The sequence below is a fragment of the Camelus bactrianus genome, chromosome 5 (assembly GCF_048773025.1).
Source record: "Camelus bactrianus isolate YW-2024 breed Bactrian camel chromosome 5, ASM4877302v1, whole genome shotgun sequence".
NCBI lineage: Eukaryota > Metazoa > Chordata > Mammalia > Artiodactyla > Camelidae > Camelus > Camelus bactrianus.
In genome coordinates this window covers 44,816,144-44,839,146 of record NC_133543.1, presented here as the reverse complement: position 1 = coordinate 44,839,146, position 23,003 = coordinate 44,816,144, and the positions used below count along the sequence as shown (strand labels likewise).

At 36.3% G+C, this 23,003-nt stretch overlaps 1 protein-coding gene across 5 annotated transcripts in view; it reads right to left on the bottom strand.

Moving 5' to 3' along the window:
- The window catches only part of TANK (TRAF family member associated NFKB activator), a 79,800-nt gene extending 57,120 nt beyond the window's left edge, over positions 1-22,680 (bottom strand). Inside the window, exon 1 of one of the 5 annotated variants that reach the window (XM_010971371.3) lies at positions 22,541-22,680. Coding sequence is in view for 2 of the 5 variants with exons in the window: in XM_045507583.2 (XP_045363539.1) it covers positions 9,628-9,662 (35 nt within the window). In the remaining 3 variants the exon portion in view is untranslated. Of the gene's footprint in view, positions 1-9,627; positions 9,864-10,739; positions 10,892-22,436 lie in introns of those variants that run through there. The other 4 variants (XM_045507585.2, XM_010971370.3, XM_045507583.2 and 1 more) reach the window with 4 other exon arrangements.
- Between the last annotated feature and the right edge of the window lie 323 nt (positions 22,681-23,003).

The following is a 23,003-nucleotide window of genomic DNA, read 5'->3' as shown; positions in this document are numbered from 1 at the left end:
TTCATAAAGGGCAAATTTGTCTTTGAAAAAGGAGTAGTTAAAATCTCATGAGTTAACAGATTAGGGGCCCCTCCAGCATCTCTGAGTCATTTACTGTATCAGAACTACTATGAAAGGAGAGAGCTCTTTTATGAAAAGAGAAAGAAACTTCAGTAGACAGAAGACTTTTTCACAAAAAGACCTGTTTCCTCTTAAATAGCAGTTTAAATTGCTGAGCAGTCATTTAGCCTTGAGAATACGACCAATGATAAATGGGAACAGGCAAAAGCCCACATAATTGTAAGTTGTACTCTGTGCTCTTAACCACTGGCACAGAACTCTACAGCTCTTCATACCCCTGCTTTTAATTTCCCTGAGGACACTTAGAGGCTGTTGGGCAAATGTTTGCAAGTCACAACTTGTTTTATTAGAAGTAACTGAGAGAACTCCAGTGAGAAAATAAATAAGGTTTCAGAGATTTTCAGGTCTCTATTTCCAGTCATTCCCAAGATGTTTAGGGTGTGATCCCAAGATGTTTAGGGTGTGACTTTAAATGTATAATATGATAAAAATTTAAAACCAGATACAGTATTTTTATACCATGCAACATACTCTTTTACTCCAATTCTTGAATACTCCTGAAGGCAGGACCAAAAATTCTTGGGTAGTCTGGCAAATCAACTTCTCAAACCTGCCTCTGTGCCAAAATTACCCAAGTTTCCACACTTTCAGGGTCACACCAGTTTTTCTCAAATGTGAATATTCAGATCTAGTGAATCCTAAAACTTGCTATGCTATCCTACCGTGGAAAAGCAAGAGTTTATTAAAAATTTTGGTTTGCTGTTTCACGTCCTTTTGTATCTGGAAAAAATTAAAAGACATTATAACATAAAGATTTCAAATCTAATTTTCAACAAGACCACATCTTGTGTAAAATGTATTAATTTCTAAATTCAAATTAGAGAATCAAAATGAAAAAGCCTACTCAACCAAAGATAAAATCAGATTTGGAGTGCAGAATACATGTCCAGTCTAGATATGTTTGTTGATGGGTAAGAGTGAACAAGCTGTAACCTTTCTGTGGACCTCAGGTGAGGGGAGGACGAGGAAGAAGCAAATGTGAGAGATTTAGAATCACTGACATGGGGGTAAAGACATAACTGGGAAAGCACTGTACTCTGTAAAACATTACACAAATATGCACCAAGGCAGAGAAACAGGCTTTCATAAAGTGTCCTTCTGTTCCACAGTGATCATCTGATTTTTGAATTGTTCCAGAAGTGCATAGAATTTGGAAACAAAAATAGCAGTTGCTAAGGTAGATGTTCTTAAGGGAAAAAAAAGGTATTCTGATACTTTGGCAGAAGGCCTGGAGCAACAGCACTCTGTTGATCTTGGTTCCATGAAATTTCCATAACTCAGTCTATATGACAAGCGTTATCTGTATTAACGAAGAGACACCATTAATGGCATTTTCACTGAAGTTCATGTTGAGAAAGAAATCTGAGTATGACCACAGCTGTTCTCCTACCAAGCAGCAATGGTCCTTTTAACTTAATGTTCCCCCATCAATACTCTAAATCATTTCAACTCTATTTAAATTCTTTAACTATCTGTATAGATAGCTGAGAATGGACATAGATCCCAATGACATGCCTTCCATCTGAACAGGCACAGAGCTATGGACCAGAAGGGCAATCTTAGTCTGTATTTGAATAGCAAGCATCCCAACAAGGGTGCTGGTTCCCTATTTCCCCATGGGAAACATTAGGGACAGTGGTAGGGACTGACACCTACTGAAGTAAAATCACTTGCCAGCTGCTTCACCTAAACTACCTTACTTTAATCTTCCCTTTGTAGGAGCATATATTATCTTCCTTTTTCAGATAAGGAAGCTGAGTTTCAAATGGTTAATAAATTCTACAGTCACAGAATTAGAAAATGGAAGACCCAGATAAATCCAGGTTTCTCTGATGTGAGAGTACAGTATCTAGATCTTTTCACCCTAATTTAGTTTTTATTTTTAATCAAAGCATAACATATCTCTATTTTAATGAGTCAAATAGCTTTACAAAGCTTAAGAAAAACAGTAGTCTTGCTCTCCTCTTCCTACTCCCCATCTCCTGCTTCACCTTTGCAATAATCTTCAGCATTTTGGTTGATTCCTTTTGGTATTTAACTCTGTATCTCTAAAATAACATGCTAATACCGCTACTACTGATTTCTTAGTTTTACTTGTCTCCCGCTAAGCAAAGTAAGGATTCAGCTCTCTTTAAAACCTCCCCTCTCTTTTTATCTTCCCCATTCTCCCAATATAGTTTACATCCTACTTTTAGTTAGATTTGCATTCCATTTTTACTTTCTTATGACTATGTCATGCTATTCACTGTTGAGCCGTATAAAATACTATGGCTCCTTTTCCTTTCCTGAAAAACATTTTCTTTGAAAAAACTTGTTTGCTTTATTTCTTACACTAATACAACTCCTCAATCCACTCAGATGCTTCAATCATCCTATCAATTTCATCTTCTTAGAAGAGTAAGAATCTCTCCTTGAGTTTTCTGACTTGCTCTAGTCTAGACTTGTTGATCTCTATGTCTAGAGAAACACTTTCATCTTGAGACCTTCTTTCAATTCAAATTTGGTAATTTCTTTTGTTCATTTCTCTCTCTAGCCGAATCCCTCATTTTCAGTATCCCAAATCTTCATCCTTCTTGTTTTATTCTCCAATTTAGTGGAGTAAACCCTCCAGTAGCCTCCTGATAAAATGTCCTCAAAGTAAATTTTTTGAGACCTTGCATAACTGAAAATATCTTAACTCTCAAATTTAACTGACAGTTTGCCAGGTTAAGATTTTTAGACTGGAAATAATTTTTCCTCAGAATTTTGTAAGTTTTGCTCTGCTCCCTTCTAGCTTCCATCTTGTTTTTGTTAAGTCCAGAGCCATTCTGATCCCTGATCTTGTACTTAACCAAACTGTAAGTTCGTTCTTCAGTTCTTGCAAATTTTCTTGAATTACTTTCGGGCAATTTCATTCCTTCTGTGTCCCTTTCTGGGACACCTACTCTCTGGATGTTAAATTTTCTGAAGCGGTACTCTAACTCCTCCTACCCTCTTTCTCTTTTTAAAACAATTTTCTTATTTTATATTAAAAATACCTTAAGTCTGTTGTCTTTTGCAACCAGTATTATGCTGCCAAATGATAGTTAACCATTCCTGAATAAATAAAGTAATAATCAAGGAAAGTAATGGTGCTTCTAAAACTTCACTGAGGCTGTGGGTGTGTGAGGAAAACAATGTTCGACCATCAATTGCCCAGTTCAACCAGAGCAGCTCCACTTTGATTAGTTATATATATTGGGCTTTCAAGTTTGAAAAGAATCACAGGCTTACGCAAGATATATTACCACCACTTCTACTGCCACAATGATTTATAAATTTTTAACAAGGTCTACTTTTTTGTGGGGTGGTAGAGACAAGTATGGGTGATTTGGGAGGTGGGAAAGGGTCCTCTGCTGGGTTTCCACCACTATTGAAACTATTCTGCTTCTGGGTAAGTGTTCTGCCAGGTTCATACTTGTGGTAAGAGGCCAGTTAAAGCAATTTCAGGATGGGGGGAAGGAAATCACGTAGAGTAACTGTTACCTCTTCTACTCTGCCCTAGAAAAGAAAATCAGCTGCTTTTCCTAACCCCTTGGGGTATGAATAATAATAAGAGTTCACATTCTATTTCAGAAAAGTTGCCATCTTAGCAAATGAAGAGGTGAATAAATGAGTGAGAGATACATCCTGTCTTTTCTGTATCTTAGCTCTATGTCTGCCTGCTCACCAACAAAAAGCAACAGAAGCAAAAAGCAGAAAATAAGTCAATAATGAAGTACATACACATAAAAAGAACATCCTCTGTCTTAGATGGTTAAGGTAAACCTCTAAAAGACACTCAAAAGTATGTGTTTTTCTTATTTGAAGAAAGGAAATGGAAGAGAACTGTCACTCCTAACATTTACTTATGATCATTTCCCACTTTTAAGAGAGTTCGAGATTTGCAGATACTAACTGCTACATATAAAATAGATAAACAACAAGTTTCTACTGTATAGCACAGGGAACTACATCTAATATCTCATAGTAACCTATAATGAAAAAGAGTATGAAAAGGAATATATGTATATATATGTATGACTGAAACATTATGCAGAAATTGACACCAGAAAGTGATACAATATTGTAAACTGACTATACTTTAATTAAAAAAGAGAAAGAGAGAAAGAGAGAGAGAGAGAGAGAGAGGGAGAGAGAGAAAGAGAGAGAGAGAGAGGGAGAGAGATTGAGAGAGCGAGCCCAAGTGAGTTCCATAACACAAGCAGCCAATTCCCCAAAATGACAGCTTGCATTTCTATTCTCACTTTCCAGATTGTAAACTTTGGTTATGGATATACCCGTAGCACACTGCACTACCCTGTTACTACATTCCAATCAGTAGCTGAAAATAATAGAAACTTAAATATCATAGATCCAGCAGGGTCAGAATTTGGATTTTGCATTTTTTCCCATAGGCTGGTTGGCAGGATGCATCAGGATAAACAAGGTAAGTCAACTGCACTGATCAAACCCAAAACTCCCCAGACCAGGTTTTCGATTTTGCTGGATGTCAGAATTCAGATGAGAGTTTTTGTGCTATCTTCTAAGAATTAAAAGAAGATTTTATAGCCAAAGACCATATCCATAAGTCTCAGCTTTGCCTCACTTCCTTCTTTTTTTTTTTCCTCCAGTAGTACTTCTTTCCCTCAGACTATTTATCAAATTCTATGGGTTGAAGTGCAGAAGTAAACACCAAAACAGAAATTAGGCATGTGATGTACCCATCAAGGTAAACACAAACACTGCACTGCTCAGCTTGCTCAGCCACGTAAGGGGTATCCTCTCCGTTGAGCAGGAGAGCATGTTAGAATCTGAAGACAGGATAGGGGGGATTATCAGTTTAAAATGGCTATTTAATGTTAAAAAATCTGTTTTCATAAATTATATAAAGTAGAGCTGTACAGAATATTCTTGGATGGGAGAACTACAAGAGAAAGTTTATATTCAGTATGAGGAGGTGTAAGAGAGGACTTTGAGGAAGAATTTGTGATATTTTGTGTTTATCAAAAAGGAAATATGGATTTTAAAAGGTTGAAAAGCATCATTATTAAGGGAAAGAAAGGCATTTCTAATTTAGGGACAGCAAATATATAAAGTCATAAAATTACATTATAGTAAAAATCACATAATAAATGGCTGTAAAAGTAAAACCATTTAAATATCCCATAAGATCAGCTGATTTTCTTCAAGCAATTTAAAATAATATATTATCTTGAAAATAATATATTATCTTGAAGGGACCCGTGTCCCTGATTTCTGTCCTTATAGAAAATTATTCTCCACAGCAAAATTACCTGATTATGTTTATTCTGCTGCTCAAGAGAACAATTCTCTATATCTCATTCTACTGCAAATATCTCAAAGATTATTACAATTTCAACTTACTAAGTAACCATCAAAATGGAACTCATGTTATTTTTCTCAGTGCACTTAATTTCCAATAATTCCTTACTGCAATGACGTGAAAGACAGACATTGTTTTCACTGCTAACAACCTATTTTCAACAGATCCTTCTTTTTTGCAAAGAAAAAGTACTGGTGGTAAGTGAAAGGTATTACAGATTACAGGTGCTCAAATTGTTTACTCTCATAATTTAGTAATAATAATTACCATCATGAGAGTATATCTCTGAAGATAAAAGGAAGAAAGCTCAGGTTGCTATCCAGGGTATTTCCTCCGTGAGACAAAGAATTATTATTTACTTTCCAAACATTTTTCTTAAAAAAAGTAAATCTCTTAGGAAATTTTTTCTTGCTTGTACAACAATGTGAATACATTCAACACTACTGAACTATGTAATTAAAAATGGCTAAGGTGGTAAATTTCACATTATGTGTGTTTTACCACAATTAAAAAAATGTTTTTATACACTATGGATTGAAAAACTATGACATATGCATTACACAGGTCCCAAAGGCTTGTTTTCAGTTGCAAAGGAACTGGTACCACTGCCTGTTCTAAGTCTCTTCAACTTTTGGGAACAGTTGTCAAACACTGCACATAGTTCAAAAGACTCTGTACATTAATTAGCTACCCACCAGCACAGCAGTTCATTTCATATTCTCTGTTATCCTTTTTTGAAGATAACTCAGAATCTTGGTCCTGGACTATAAAGAGATTTTGTTACCTATTCTAGATAACAGCCTCCTCTTTCCCTCCATCCACGACTGCAAACCACAGCAGCAAGCATAGAAGACAGCATGGGAGGAATGGCAGTCACAACATAAATCCTACAGAAAATAGAACCTAAAACTTGGCTTGACATAATTAAACACAAATGAGTTGAAATTGACCAGTAATACACATGCTTAGAAAGGAGTTATAAAACAAAAGGATAAACAGTAGGAACAGCTATATCAGCTAAAGCACGAGAATACAGTTGGCTCTTGGCTCTTGAACAACACAGGTTTGAACTGTACAGGTCCATCTATCCGTGGGATTTTTTTTCAAGAGTAAATATTATGGTACTGTATGATTTGTGGTTGGCTGAATCCCTGGATGTGGACCTGCAGAAATGGTGAAACCACAGATGCAGAGGAATCTTGGATACAGTAGGCTGACTGTAAATTATATGCAGATTTTCAACTGTGCAGAGGGTAAGCATCCCTAACCCCTGTGCTGTTGAAGGGCCAACTACAGTTTGAGTAGTGAAGTTTTACGTTAATAGGCTATCTATTTTTATTTACCATTTCCTTATGGATAACAGCTATGTTTTTAAAAAACATGCAATGTCTTTGTTACAGGGCACATCCCCAAATTATGTCAATAATTATTTGTTCTAGATTATTAAATTGTTCTAAACTAAAATATTCAAATATCCAAGCGTTGATACAACATTTATGAGGTTCTTGAAGAATCCTCCACAGTTCACAGATGTACATTGTTAAATTGCATTATCTAAAGTCATAGTCTTGAAAGTAATCAAAAAGTATTTCAAATAGCCACTTATAAAAGTTAATAACTCTACCAAAGATTACATAATACACTACTGTACACACATTAACAGTAAAGAGTTGAGTAAAACGGTGGTTAGATGGTTTGCATTTCTTAGAAGCCAGCCTACTAATGATTTTCACTTCATGTTAAGTAAAAACATGCTGCTGAGCTTGCATATTTTCTTACCCACTCATTCTGAAATACCCCTATAGGATTTGTCTAGAGTAGAATGTCAGCTTGACTATACCTCTAAAGCAAGAAATTTCCCGGCAAAATTGGGAAGCTGATGACAACAAAGTGAAACTGATGCTTTCTCAGCTGAGTTTCACTCTTGGTTTCTTTCAGGGCATAGAAGAGCTTGCCCATGTAGAAGCAATACCCTCTTTTATAAACTGGAGTAGAGGAGAGAAAAAAAAAACAGTAAAACACTTCATTATCAGCCTCAGCCTACCTACAGCATTTTCCCTGAACGTGAGAAAAAAAAAAAAAAAGGGCACGGGATAAAAATGACCAGCATCAGTACAGCAGTTCTTTGTTCTTGATATTATTGGTGTTTCACACCCTTTCATTTATAAGGAAAACTCTAAGGAGTTTTTATTTGTTTGCTTTTTAAAGTTCTCTACCTTTTAAAAACAACATACAGTTGACCCTTGAACAACATGGGTCTTAACTGCATGGATACACTTACAGGCAAAATTTTTTTTTCCCACTAAATACATACTTTAGTACTACACTATTTGCAGTTGGTTAAATCTGAGGATGCAGAACCTCAGGTATCGAGGGCTGACCATAAATTACAAGTAGAATTTCACTGCTTGGAGGCTCAGCACCCCTAACACCCAACTGTTGTTCAAGGGTCCATCGTACTTTTAGACGATTTCATGAATTCTTTCAGATGTTCAAAGAACAGATAGCCCTTAAGCTAATTAAACTACCTCAAAGCAGAGAAAGAAGGAACTCTTCTCAGTTTTTTCAGGAAACCAGTATAACCTTGGTAACAAACTCCGGCAAAGAAAACACAGAAAAAAGATGACTACAGATGAAACTCAACTATTGATTTTAAATAAAAATGTTACCAAAGAGGAAACTATCTGCTTAAATATGACACAACGACCAAGGGTAAGGCTGGTTCAAAAACTGGAAATCTACTAAAATAATTTGCCATTAGGTCAAAGAAGAGAAGCACATGATAGGACATGACAGATGCCAAACTGCCATATGACAAAACTCAACCTCCATTCCTGATAAAAATTTAGTTAAGTAGTAATGAAAAGACATTATTTTAACAACAAAAAATATACAGACCAAATGAACATTCAACATCTATTATTTAAAATTGCTCTCAACATGCTAGACAATCAAACAAATGAAAAAAAAACAACAAAACAAAAACTTTAGACACAATCCAAAATCCATTCTCTGCAAAAATCTCAGTAAGCTAGAAATATTGGTCACTTCCTTGATAAATAAAATTTACTTGAAATTAATTATAAAATTCATATTCAATGATGACACAGTAAAAACATCTAAGACTAGGAAATAAGAAAGAGATGGCCAGAATCACTATTATTATATATCACTGTTCTGGAGAAGCTTGAAATTATTAAATCAAAGAAACAAAGAAGTATAAAGAAATAGGTAAGATTATATTTAGATGATCATTTTTTCTAGAAAATTCAAGAGAAACAATTTATTAAAATTAGTAAGTTTATAAAGTTGGCCAGATACATAAATCATCTACATACCAGGCACAAAATATTAGTGAATAACTAAAACCGCAAAAGGATTATGCTAATGAAACATAAACAGTTTACTTTAAATTTTACTTGAGAGAGAATGCAATAATCAAGGGCATTTTGAAAAAGGCAAAGAAAAGAGGGACTTGCTTTGTAAATGACTAAAAAGTGTTCAATCAAAAAGACTGTTATTTGTAAAGAAACAAAGAGAACAAAGCAACAGAAGAATTAAAAAAAAGACCCATGTACATATGGAAATTTACTATATTAGGTAGTATTTCTAGTTAGTTGTCAAGAAACTGATTTCAACAAATGATCTCAGGAAAAATGGCTAAGTCCCTATCTTATACAATGTACAAAAATAATTTTCATATATTTTAATAAGTAAAGCATACAAAACTATAAAAAGAACTAATAGACAATATAGGAAAATACTTTAATAATTTTTGAGTGGGGACTACCTTCTTAAGCAATACAAAACCTGGGTATTTTAAAAGAAAGACTGATAATTCTTGAAAACATTTGCCATATAATTCACAAAGGATTAATATATCTGTATCCTAATGAAATACAGACAACTAATTTTGAAGAAAAAGGGCGAAATATGTGAATATATATGTGATGGTTAACTACATTATGGTACATCCAGGCAAAGGAATACCATGCTGACATTAAGATAAAGCTGGGCTACATATGGTAAGATTTTCATCATTTTTTTTTTTAATCTGAAAAAGCAGGTAATAGAATTGTATGCATGTAAAGTCTCATTTTCATAAGAAAGCAAAATAACACGTTTATGTACACACAAGAGCAACCTGGAAGGCGCTGGAGTACCTGTGGTTGGGGAGAGGGCTGAGAACAAGTTTCATTTTCTGCTTTATACACGACTGTATCACTTTAGGATTTTCCTCCCCTCCCCTATGAGAGGGACAAAATAATTTTTCAGCAGAATACAGAGCTTGCTTCTCCGCAACCTCTCGTTTGACATATGTATTCCAATCTTGATAGGAAGGCAGATCATTTTATCTTCTTTCACTTGCATTTACTTCACTTCCTTTACTACCATTTCTCCCTTATGACATAACCTGTCAAAAGAACCTGTGAGATAAATGACACTCTAGGTAGCAAGGCTGCTTTACTTTTTTGCTTGTTGCAGTATACCAACAAGAGACACAAAGACTTTGGTTTGAGTATCTTCCCGCTTCTTTCTTCACTTCGTGACAAACACAGCTTGTTACACCCTTAACTCATCGCTCATCAGTTTACACCGCAATGGGGATTCCACCACCGAACGCCCGGTTCCCACTGGGGGCAGAGTTTGCTTCCGTTACTTCCGCCTCAGCCACCCATTCTCTCCATGACCCTCGGGGAAGTTACCCAACTTCTCATTGACAAGGCTATGATGACACCCCACAGGAAAGCTGAGAGCGGAATTGTGCAAGAACCTTGAGAAAAACAACAGAAAGATCCTAGGAAGTTTTCGAAAGAGTAACAACGGTAGTACTAGCTTCTGGAAGGCAGCCTCTGTCCGGAAGGGAAGCTGGGACACTCCCGGCGGGGTCCACAGCTCGCCCTGACACGGCAAGCCCTGCCTCCCCGGGCTGGCCGGCCAAGAAGTCACGTCACCGACAGCGGCTGACGCGCAGTCAGGCAGGATCCCGCCCCGGGGGCCGTCGCAGCGGGGGACGTCGTTGCTGCGCTGACGTCGCGGGCCCGGAAAGCCCCTCCCCGGGCCGCTCCCGCACGCCGACCCAGGTCGCTTCTCTCACACAAAGTCCCTCCCCACGCCGAGAACTAGTTCTCTCTGCAGTTCCTCGGCTTCTCTCCCCGCGGCGCCCACAGGGGCAGCAGAGCCCTCTCGCGCACACACACACACACACAAGTTCTGTGTCACCGTGCCCGACGGATTCGGACACATCAACTCGCTCACAAAGTTTCTTACTCACAGTTCCGGGATTCTGCGCCGGTCTCTCACGCCTCCGGTCGCCGGCGCCCGGCGGAGACTCCAACCGGAAGTTGTTTTCCGTTCCAGTTCAGAGGGCAGCGCCTGCGCGCGGAGCCATTAACCCTTCACCCGCCACCCCGCCGGGCCCGGCTGGGCTCTTCCCGCCCCGCCCATTCCTGCCTCCCCCTCTCTCACCCCGCCCCACCTCGCAGGGAAAACAACAGCCGCGGAAAGGCATCCACTGTCAAGTTTAAAGGTCACCTGAGGGTCTTGGCTTGCTTTTTGCCAAACAATAGATAACAAAGTCTAACATTATCCAGTGTGTAGCTGAGAATCACCTGACAGTTGTAGATCCTAAAGTTGTAGATTCATCCCTAGAGATTCCCAGATTTCAGAGCAACTGGGATGAAGCCCAGGAACCCACATTTTCAACAGATTCTTATGTGAATGTGATTAAGGTGATTAAGGTCTACACTCTGAGAAAAACTACACACACACACACACATACACACAGAGTTTGTTTTTCCCCCCAACTAGTAACACGTTTCATTGATGTACTTGCCAAAGTTGGTTGCTACAAGTGAGTAGACCTTTATTAGAAAAATTTCCATGACTTAACAACTTCCCCGTTATTCCACTTCCTAGCCGTGCTTGAATATTGTCCAAGATAGATAATTTAGACAGATACTTCAAGAAAATTTTAGCTCTGATATCTAGTACTTCAGGCAAGTTGCTTAACCTAATGAACCTTGAGTTTTTAAACTCTTACAAATGAGAACAATAATAACCTACTCCACTGGATAGATGGTTACAGGATCAATCAATAATGTAAGCAAAAGCTCATGGTAAAGTTTAGAATGCTCTGCAAATGAAAGGTGTTGTCTGGTGTCGTGGTGTCATGGGTGTCATGCTAACTCCTTTCCACCACCAGGGTCATCCCTAGGACTCCTTTTAAGAAGAGAGCAGTCAAATCTACAGCCCATGTGGAAGCTTCTTGAGAGCACTGAAGGCTGAGACTCTCTACCTTGACTGGAGCATGACTGTATCTGGCTGAATACATGTAGTACTTCCAGAAACTTCCATGGTGTTGACCTACTGTTTATTTAAACAATATTTTTAAAACTCTCATTATTTTTGCATATATCTGACAAAGGTTAATGGTGTTTGAAAAAGACTCTATCACTAAACACAAGCATACTAGCAATGTTGAAATAGCAATTTGATAACCAAGATTAAAATGACCATGAGTGCTGTGTATTGTTGTCAAGCAGAGTCTTCTCTAGAACACAGCTCTACATCCATAGACTTGACAAAATTTCCAAAGCTGGGAACACTTTTGCCCTAATGATTTTGGCCAAGACTTGCTTGGACAGGTCTTCAGTCCACCCATGATTCTTTCTTCATCTTGAAAGATTCAAGCCAAGCTCTGGTGTCTTGAGCTTCTTTTTTTCTAGTCATATTGTCCCATGTAACTTAGAAGCGGCTATCTCCCCAAAGGAGCCCAGGAGTTTGCTCCTCCTGGGATAGTATCTTTTCTCTGTTAGATCAGGAGGAGCAGATTCTGACTGCCTCAGTTTCTCCCTACACTTCTGAATCATGGACGTTTATACTTCTTTCCTTAGGCCAGTAAGTTTGAGGATTTAAAAACTTGCCAAGTTGCAGTGTGTTCTACTTGATTATTTTGCGTATTGGGCTTACTTTAAAAAGGCAAAACCAAAACATAATTTTAAAGATGTTTTCTTTTTAACAAACAGAAACTTCTTGTATATAGCATTGTGACCAATTGAACTATTTTCTTGTAATAAGTAATTGAGTTAAAGATGACAATATAGCACTTTTTTTAAAAAAGAATTTTTAAGAGTAATTTTAAGTTCACAGTAAATTTGAGAGGAAGATACAGAGATTTACCATATGCTCCCTACCCTGAAACATGCATAAGACTCTTTTGTCATCAACACGTCCCACCAGAGTGGTACATTTGTCACAACTGAACTTACACTGGCACATCATTATCACCCAAAGTCCATAGTTTACATTAGGGTTCACTCTTGATGTCCTACATTCTCTGGGTGTGAGCAGAGGCATAATGACACACTTCCATCATTATAGTATCATACTATACTAGAGCAGTTTCATTGCCCTTAAAGTCCTCTGTGCTCCACCTGTCTCCCCCCATCTCTGACAACCACTGATCTTTTTACCATCTCCATAGTTTTGCCTTTTCTAGAATGTCATATAGTTGGAGTCATACAGAATGCAGAACTTTTAGATTGGTTTAGTAATATGCATTTGAGTTTGTCTTTCCGTGGCTTGACAGCTCGTTTCCTTTCAGTGCTGAATAATATTCCATTGTCTTCATGTACCTCAGTTTATCCCTTCACCTACTGAAGGACATCTTGACTGCTTCCAACTTTTGGCAATTATGAATAAAGCTGCTATAAATATTAGTGTGCAGGTTTTTGTGTGCACATAAGTTTTCAGCTACCTTGGATAAATACCAAAGAGCATGATTGTTGGGTTATATGGCACAAGTGTGTTTAGTTTTGTAACAAGATACCACACTGTCTTCCAAAGTGGCCGTACCATTTTGCATTCCTACCAGCAGTGAATGAGAGTTCCTGTTGCTCCACATCCTCATCAGCATTTGGTGTTTTCAATGTTCTGGATTTTGGCCATTTTAATAGAAGTGTAGTGATATCTTGTTGTGTTTTAATGTTCATCTCCCTGATGACATATGATGTGGAGCATCTTTTCACATGGTTATTTGCAATTTGTATATCTTCTTTTGTGAAATATCTGTTAAGGATTTTGGCCCAAAATTGGGTTGTTTGTTTTCTTATTGTTGAATTTTAAGTGTTCTTTGTATATTTGGATAACAGTCCTTTATCCAATGTATCTTTTGAAAGTAGTTTCTCCCTGTCTGTGGTTTGTCTTTTCATTCCTTTTGCAGAGCAGAAAAATTTAATTTTAATGAAGTCTAACTTACCCAGCATTGCTTTTGAGCAAATTGAAGGAGCTGCTTTGACTATTTCTAATTGAAATAGTAGAATTTAATAATACACTCAGAATCTAAAACTGAATTCATGAGCATTTTGAAAAATGGAAGTGCTAAATACTTTGAATAAGGAAAGAAAAATGAAATGTACATTTTTATCTCTTTCGACTCCTGTGATTTGTCGTCATGAAAAGAAGTGACTGCATACTTCTTCAGTGTGTGAAACATGCATCAGTGCTGGGGTAGATGGATGAATTTTGTGCTAAAGTGATGTCAAACATTTTCCTTTTTTATAATGATGATGAATTTTTTAGAATTGACATACAGTATGTTTAATTAAGGTTAGGAATTGAGTAGAGACACTTATTTGAGGAATAATTCTTTTTTAAAAATGACATAATTTCACTCCAGTTTTCCTCATATTATTGTATACCTCAGGTTAGCAAGCAGTGCTGGGGGTAGAGTGAAATGAAAATGAGAACTGCAGGCTTATTAAACTATTTCAGGACCTATTTCCAAAACTGATTAATATTTTACTGAGAATCCTGAATATCAATCTAGAAACAAGGAAAGCTGCCAGTATAAACACTTACTACAACTTGGAATGTCAGGTGTACATCAATGATCTCAGTCAAATCTTTGATGTGAAATATCACTATTAATAGAATCTGGTAGTCTTCTGATTTAGGATGACATCTGGACTAGCTGTTTGTGTCTCAGATTCTCTGAATTACACACCTAATGAAAAATCAGAAAAGTATCAGGACTCATAATAGCATCAAAAGGCGGGACTGATGACCAGGGCCACGTGTATGGCTGAGAGGCTGTGCCCTGTATAGGGTACCCAGCTGACATAAGTGCTCTCTTGCCAAGCCTTGCCACCCTGGGTTTGAGTCTTCCAGAGTAGCTGTAAACCTGCTGAAAAGCATCCCACTGACAGGCTTTGACAGGATTTTCCACCATTTGCAAGAACTATAGGGCTGAAGTGAACATGAACTTTTACTGTTGGAAGGTGAGCAAATCTGCAGCCCTGAAGGATAGAAAGAAAGCTGTCTGCCTCATGGCACCTACCAGTGAACTGGACGGTAACCCTACTACTACGTGTTACTTACAAGTAATATTTTACACCTTGTTGCCCCATTGTCCCCCATTAGAATTTCTTTTGATTATCCATTTTGGAGCCATGGTTTGGAGTACACCAACATGATCCCCATGGGCGAGGACAGATGTGATATTCTGTATCTAAGGGTATGTGAAGCAAATAATGGAAGGGCCTGGACAGACAGATCTGTGTGCCTGACTCTCTGGGAGTTTAATTTTTCATACATGGCTCCTGTCAAAGAAAAGACCAACATTTTTTTTTTTTTTCTGATTAACCAGGAATTCTTCTCTTCGTAGTAAAATAACTAGGCAATAAGGCTGAGGGATCTCCCCTCAGGCCAATACTAATAGTGACAAAGTTGATAAATGTTAGCTTTAGGTCCAAAAGTTAGCTGTGAGCTATGTATGTCTACGTATCTCCAGCTCAAGATATCTGCTGGAGAATTACGGCCTCCTATTTTACCCTGTCCTTTCCCTTTTATGACATACAACACACTTGAAATCCCAAGATATACATTTGGATGTTTTTGAAGTTAGAATGGCTATTATAACTGACATTAATTAAACTTGCAACCATTAGTCTGAGGCCTAGATGGTCATTGCCTTCAGAAAGGCAAACTCAAGCTGAGGTAGGTTAATGTATGTAGGTCTTAAATGAGAGTTCTCAATAATATTGCCTCATTCAAATGTTGGTATTGCCATTTACTAACCATATGACTTTGCTAACCATGAGCTTCAGTTTCTTCTTCTATCAAATGTAGATTGTAATAATACTTGCCTCAAAGGTTGTGTGTGTATGTGTGTGTGTACAATGAGATAATATATGAACAGCGACTGGATTATAGGAGGAACTGAATAGATATTAGCTAATATTGCTGACATTTGAACAATGTGAGGGTTGGGGCACCAACCCCCCCCCAGTTGAAAAATCTACATATAACTTTACAGTGATCCCTCCATATCCATGGTTCATTATTTGCAGATTTAACCAACTGCAGATTGTGTAGTACTATAGTACATATTTATTGAAAAAAATCCATGTATATGTGGACCTGCACAGTTCAAACCCATGTTGTTCAAGGATCAACTGCATAGATAACATCCGTAAGTTAAGTAAGTGGTTCTACATACAGTTGATTTTTAATTTAAATAGTCAGAATTATTATTTAAAACGTCTTTAAAAGTTCACACTAAGGAAACCTAGAGATTGTACTTATTACAAAAATCTTCTACTAAATCAATTGTCTAACATATTCCCAGAGAGCTAAAGGGAATCTTGGACAATACACATTCTTCTCAAGTGGATGTAGAACCTTCTCTAGGATAGATCAAATGTTAGTCCACAAAAAAGGACATTACCACACCAAATAGAAATAACAAGGATTATAAGAGAACATTGTGAACAATTGTACACCAACAAATTAGTTAATCTAGATGAAATGTACGAGTTCCTAGAAACACAAACTACCAAAATTGAATCTAGAGGAAATAAAAAATCTGAACAGACCTATAACAAATAAAGAGATTAAATCAGTAATCAAAACCCTCCCAACAAAGAAAAGCCCAGGACCAGATGGCTTCACTGGTGAATTCTACCAAATACTTAAAGAAGAATGAACATCAATCCTTCTCAAACTCTTAAAAAATAGAGGAGGAGAGAACACTCTCTAACTCATTCTGTGAGGCCAGAATTACCATGATACCAAAGCCAAACAAAGACACCACAAGAAAAGAAAACTAAAAACCAATATTCTTTATGGATGAAGAGGCAACAATTTTCCATGAAATACTTGCAAAGTGAATCCAATAGCATATTAAGTGGATTATGTAGCATGACCAAGTTTGATTTATCCCTGGAATGTAAAGGGGCGGTTAGACATAAGAAAATCATTCAGTGCAATATACCACATTATACAATAAAGGAAAAACATGGCCACACGATCATCTCCATTAATGCAGAAAAGGTATTTGACAAAATCCAACACCCTGTCATAATTTTTTAAAAAAAGACAGAAAACTAGGAATATAAGGGAACTTCCTTAATATGATAAAGAGAATTTTTGGAAAGCCCACAGCTAACATCATAGTCAATGATGAAAGACTGAAAGATATCCCCCTAAGATCAGAAATAAGACAAGGGTGCTTTCTTTCACTACTGCTATTCAACATGGTCACAGTAGATCTAGCCAGAGCAATTAAACAAGAAAAAGAAATAAAAGGCATCCAAATTTAAAAGAAAGAAGTAGAACTATCTCTATCTGCTGATGATATCTTACATGTAGAAAGTCCCAAAGAATCCACAAGAAAACTATTTGAGCTAATAAATGAATTTAGGAAAGTTGCAGGATACAAGATCAGCACTCAAAAATCAGTTGTATTTCTATCCATCACCAATGAACAATTCAAAAAGAAAATTAAGAAAGCAATTTTACTTATAATAGCACCCAAAAGAATGAAATATCTAGGAATAAATTTAACCAAAGAGGCAAAAGACTTGTACACTGAAAACTACAAAACATTGCTGAAAGAAATTAAAGAAGACTCAAGTAAGTGGAAAGACATTCTGTATTCATGGATTGGAAGAATTATTAGTGTTATGATGGCAATACTCCCCGAAATGATCTACAGATTTAATGCAACCTGTGTCAAAATTCCAATGAGTTTTTTTTCAGAAATGGAAAAGCCAATCCTCAATTTCATATGGAATTGCAAGGAGACCTGAGTGGCTAAAGAATATTGAAAAACAAAAACAGAGTTGGAGGACCCACACTTTCCAATTTTCAAACTCACTACAAAGCTACTGTAATCAAAATAGTGTGATACCAGCATAAAGACAGACATATAAACCACAGGAATAGAATTGAGAGTTCAGAAATAAATACTTACATCTAGGCCAATTGATTCTGACCAGGGTACAAAGACCATTCAATGGAGAAAGTATAGTCTTTTCAACAAATGATATTGGAACAACTGATATCCATAATCAAAATAATGAAACTGGACCCCTATCTCACACTATATACAAAAATCAACTTGAAATGGAAAAATAATCTAAATGTAAGAGCTAAAACTATGCAAGTCTTAGATAAAAGGTAAATCATCATAACCTTGAATTTGGCAATGGATTCCTATGTACGATACCAAAATCATGAAAAGAAAAAAAAATAGAATTTCCTAAAAATTAAAGAAATAAACTTTTGTGCATTGAAAGACATTATCAAAAGGCAATCTACAGAATGAGAGAAAATGTTTGCAAATCATGTATTTCATGAGTCTTATATCCAGAATATACAAAGAACTCTTTGTATAGTAGCATGATAACAGAAAGACAACCCAATTAAAAAATGGGTAAAAGACTCGGAGACATTTTTCCAAGGAGACTGTACAAGTGGCCAACAAGCACATGAAAAGATGCTTGACATCATTAGTTATTAGGGAAATGCAAATCAAAACCATAGTGAGGTACCATGTCATATCCATTAGGATGGCTATAATCATAACAATAATAAACCAGAAAATTACACGTATTGGCAAGAATGTGGAGAAACTGAGACTCTCCTATATTGCTGGTGGGAATATAAAATAATTCAGCCATTGTGGAAAGCAATTGGGTAGTTTCTTAAAAAGTTAAACATAGAATTACCATATGACCCCACAATCCCACTGCTAGGTATATACTCAAAAGAACTGACAACAGGTAGTCAAACAATGTAAATGCACAGTGATAGCAGCACTATTTACAAAGCCAGAAAGTGAAAATAGCCCAACTAGCCTGTTCATCAATAGAGGAATGGATAAACAAATTATATATATACACACACACACACACACACACACACACACACACACACACACATCACATACATACAACAGAATATTGTTTGGCCATAAAAGGAATGAAGTACTGATATATGCTATGACATGGATGAATCTCAAAAACACTATGCTAAATGAAAAAGCCAGACAGAAAAAGTCGCATATTATATGATTTATATGAAAGATCCTGAATTGGTAGATTTATATAGACAGGACAGATTGGTGGTTGCCAGGGATTGAGGAGAGCAGGAAATGCAGAGCAACTACTTAATGGGTACAGGGTTTCCTTTTAGGGTGATAAAAACGCTTTGAAACTAGATAGAAGTGGTAGTTGCACAACATCATGATTGCACTGGATCATTCACTTTATAATGCTTAGTTTTATGTGAATTTTACCTCAATTTTTTAAGAAGGAAAAATAAGGAAATCTGAATAAACTATAAACTGAGTTAATAAAAATGTATTAATATCATTCCTCTGTCACAAGCGTACCATACATTATGATGCTAGTAGTAGGGAAAACTTCATATGTTTGGGTTGGGGCAGGCAGTGGGGAGGAGGTGGGGTGGTAGATAGGAACTCTCTGTAGTATTTACTCCTTTTTCCCCTAAATCGAAAACTTTCCTAAAAAAATAAAATATATTAACTAAAAAAATTTATTCTCCCAAATAACTCTTGGACCAAAAAGGAAATAAAATTGCAATTAAAAAACATAAAATAATGTGAAAGTGACATATCAAAAGTATGAGTAGTTAACCTGGTACTTAGGAAAAATTCCTAGCCTTAAATACTTTCATTACAAAATAAGAAAAAATAAAAATAAATGAACTAAGCATTCATTGCCAAAACCAAGAAAAGGAAAAGCAAAATAGTCTAAAAAGAGGGACAGGCAGTAAGAAAATAGTAGTAAAGAGAAAAGCAAAAAACTAATTATTTTAAAACGATCTAATCATAAAAGTGACAAATCCAAGAAAGTAACCCTTTGACACATTCAATCGGGGAAAAAAGAGAAAGAAAACATAAATGGACAAAATTAGTAATGAAAGGGTGATCCATATGGTTATAGAGATGACAAAAAAGCACAATACTGTGTATACTAATACATTTGAAAAATTTGATAAAGAGGATTATTTATAAGCAACACAAATAACCTAACTTGTGTGAAAAAATAGCATAAAACCTGAATAGATCAATAACAATAGAAAACACTGAAAAGCTTTGAAAGAATTACTTCTAAAAGTGAGTGCCAAGAAAAAAAGGAAATAAAAGTAGGTGCCCAGGACAGTGTTAAGATTTGCTCTTTAAACATTTCAAGGAGCCAATAGCTTCCATTAAACTTCTTTAGATCATGGAAAAGTTTGGTATTTTTATCAGAAAATAAAAATTCAGATTAATTTCACTTATGAATATGAATGCAAGAGTTCTCAATAAATTACAGACATTTCTTTTTCAGTATATATTTTCTTAATATGAATTGGTGTAAGATTAATCAGTTTGGACACACATTTTGCACACCACTGTTGGTTGTAACTGAATCATGGTTTGCAGTTTGCACTGTTAAAATTGGGAGAAAGCTTTTTGCACACGTGTAGGAACAGCTGCTTTGTTTGAGTATCTGGTTGCTCTGCCTTGATAGGGTTCCTTGGCTATGCCACATTGTTTTCATTCTTTTCTGTTAATTTGAGTTGTGAACCGAATTGTGAAGCCAAAATAATAGAGGAGAGGCGTTTAAGCATGTGGATTGAAGAGAAAATGAGGAAATGTGTAGGCTTGGTTTGTTTTGTTTGATCAAACAATTTATTATCTTAACTAGAGCAATAACAAAATATACTTTATAACTATACACCTACTTTTATTACTGAGGCATGGTTTTTAACATCATTTAAGTTTTTAAAAATGCAGTTACTGTATTGTGTAACAGCAGAGCATTGTATAGTTTAAAGAAGAAAAACCATACAGTTGTCTCTAATGGTACCAAAAAGACAGTGAATACAGTTTAACATGAAGTCTTGATACACTTTTAGCAAACTATGGTTAGAAATATACTTGGTAGTTATTTGGTTTTTATGATTAATGTGTTTGTCTCAAACCAACAGCCAACGTCATTCTCAATGTTAACCACTAGGGAAATTCCCACTGAGATGAGAACAAGACGAGGTTGGCTGCTATCTCCTCTGTTATTAAACACTGTTCTAGACGTTCTGGCCAATGTGGTGAGAAGGAAAAAAGAGAGAAGAAAAAATTAAATTTTTCCTATCTAGGCATCACATGTGAATTACCTAAGATAATTCAGAATAAATAAAATATCAATACAATGACTGGACACAAGACAAAATTATGATATCTAGAACTGTCCTAAATGTCAGCCGTAATTAGGTAGAAAATACAATGAAAAGAATGTCCCTATCAAGGTAGCATCCTATTACACACATGAAGAAGATGAAATATATTGGAATACATTTTATAGTAAAGAACCTATGTTTCCTGAGGCCTTAATACATGAGGAGAAAGATATTTCTTAGACAGGAGGGTTCTCTACTGTCAGGATGATTATTTTCACCAAATTAGTACATAAATTTCATGAAATTTTTGGAGGAAACGAACAGATTTATTTTAAATCTTCCATTTGGCCATCTCTTTCACTGTCACAAGTGTTTAAGAGAAAGAATTGGACATTGCTTTAGGGCCCTAGTTGACTGCTAGCAGGAAACTTCAGTCAGGTTGGACCTGGTGTATATAGCCCCAGGTCTCCCCTCTTGCATGGAAGCAAACAAATGGTGCACGTGTGCACAGGTGGAAGTGTGCCCTGGAGGGACTGAGGGGGTGGGGTGAGCACGTGAGGACAAGGGAGACCCAGGAATGAGTTTTAAGCTTCTATGAATGACGGCTTCTCAGTGACTTTAACCAAGTGTTGTCCTTTCTCCCCTCCCCGACCCCATAATTTTGCAGTTTGGATAAGAGATCTCAAAATACTTTTTCAATATTGTAAGAAGGCAGGGCAGTGGTAACAGAGAGCTACAGAAAAAGAAGTGATGTGGATTTATGGTTAAGCCTTGGCTCTACCACGTACTAGCTGGAAGATCCTGTGACCATTTCCCTCCAGCAGACATTCAATAAATGGAGGCTATTAATATAACAATAGTGATGATTCTTAAAGTTTAATCCTTTTGAACAATCAACTTGTCCTAGGATTATCCTTTAAAAAACTACACCATCTTTAATATTCACTTTTTGTAAAAATAAAAGCCAATTGGTAATAGAATAAGACTAGATTACTATTATTATGTAAATATAAATGTTCCAAGGTAGGAAATGCAAAGTTTTCTATAAGGTTAATACTTTACTGTAAAGAAATATTCATTAATGTGTTCCTTAGAGGATGGAAAAATACTAAATGTGAGTTAATGTTTGAATGAACACACTGGATCAGGCCAGAATTGATCTTTAAAAATTTAACCAAAAAAGTATAAATATATACAGTATTAGCTTACTTTTCAACCTAGTAAGCTATATACAACTTACTTATGCCAAATACATATCTTTAAAGTCTCACATTATGTTATAATAACCACTCATTGGAGAAAGCTATATTCCGGATAGAAACTTTGAAAAGTCATTTCAAGCAGAGACATAAATTCTATCTTAAAAGTTGAGAAGAACGCAAAGAGATCATTGTATTTTAAATTTTCCCTTAGTCTTGGCTAGGTACCCCATTTTTTAAAGGCCAAATTTCCCACTATGGCAATGAATAAAAGGCATTAATGAATCAAGTCATAAATTACTCACTTAATAGAAGCAATTGTAGAACAAATCTGCAACACTTCAGTTTAAGACATCCAGGCCACACTGCTAGTCTGAGAATCAGTAGGAGCTGCTGAAGTTTTGCTTACCTCTTCTCCAGGTTACAAGTCTTCCTTCATAGACTCTTGCTCTTTAGAGAATTCGGCAGTTACAGGGTCTGGAAGCTTTATTTGCAGGCTCTAGCAGTGCCGCCCAAACCGTCCTGAGATCTCCCTTGTGTTAAACTGGGAACTTCCACTGAGAAATCCCCTGACTTGAAGACTTCCTTTTTTGTAACTATCAACAGCCAATCATGGCAAGATATTGAAATGAAGCAAAGACTACCAGAAAATGTTCTGTAAACCACCGTAACTGTAGCTTTGACTTCCTTTTGAAGCAAAGACATGCTACTTGAATAGTTAGGACATTTTAACAAAAATCCAGAAACTGTAAACCCCAGAATATATTTGGATTAAGCACATTGTCATGTAAGAAAATTGAAAAGTTAGCTTATTGGATAAGTGGCTTTTTTAGGTTTAAGAAGTCACTTTTTGACCTCAGGAGGGTATTTAT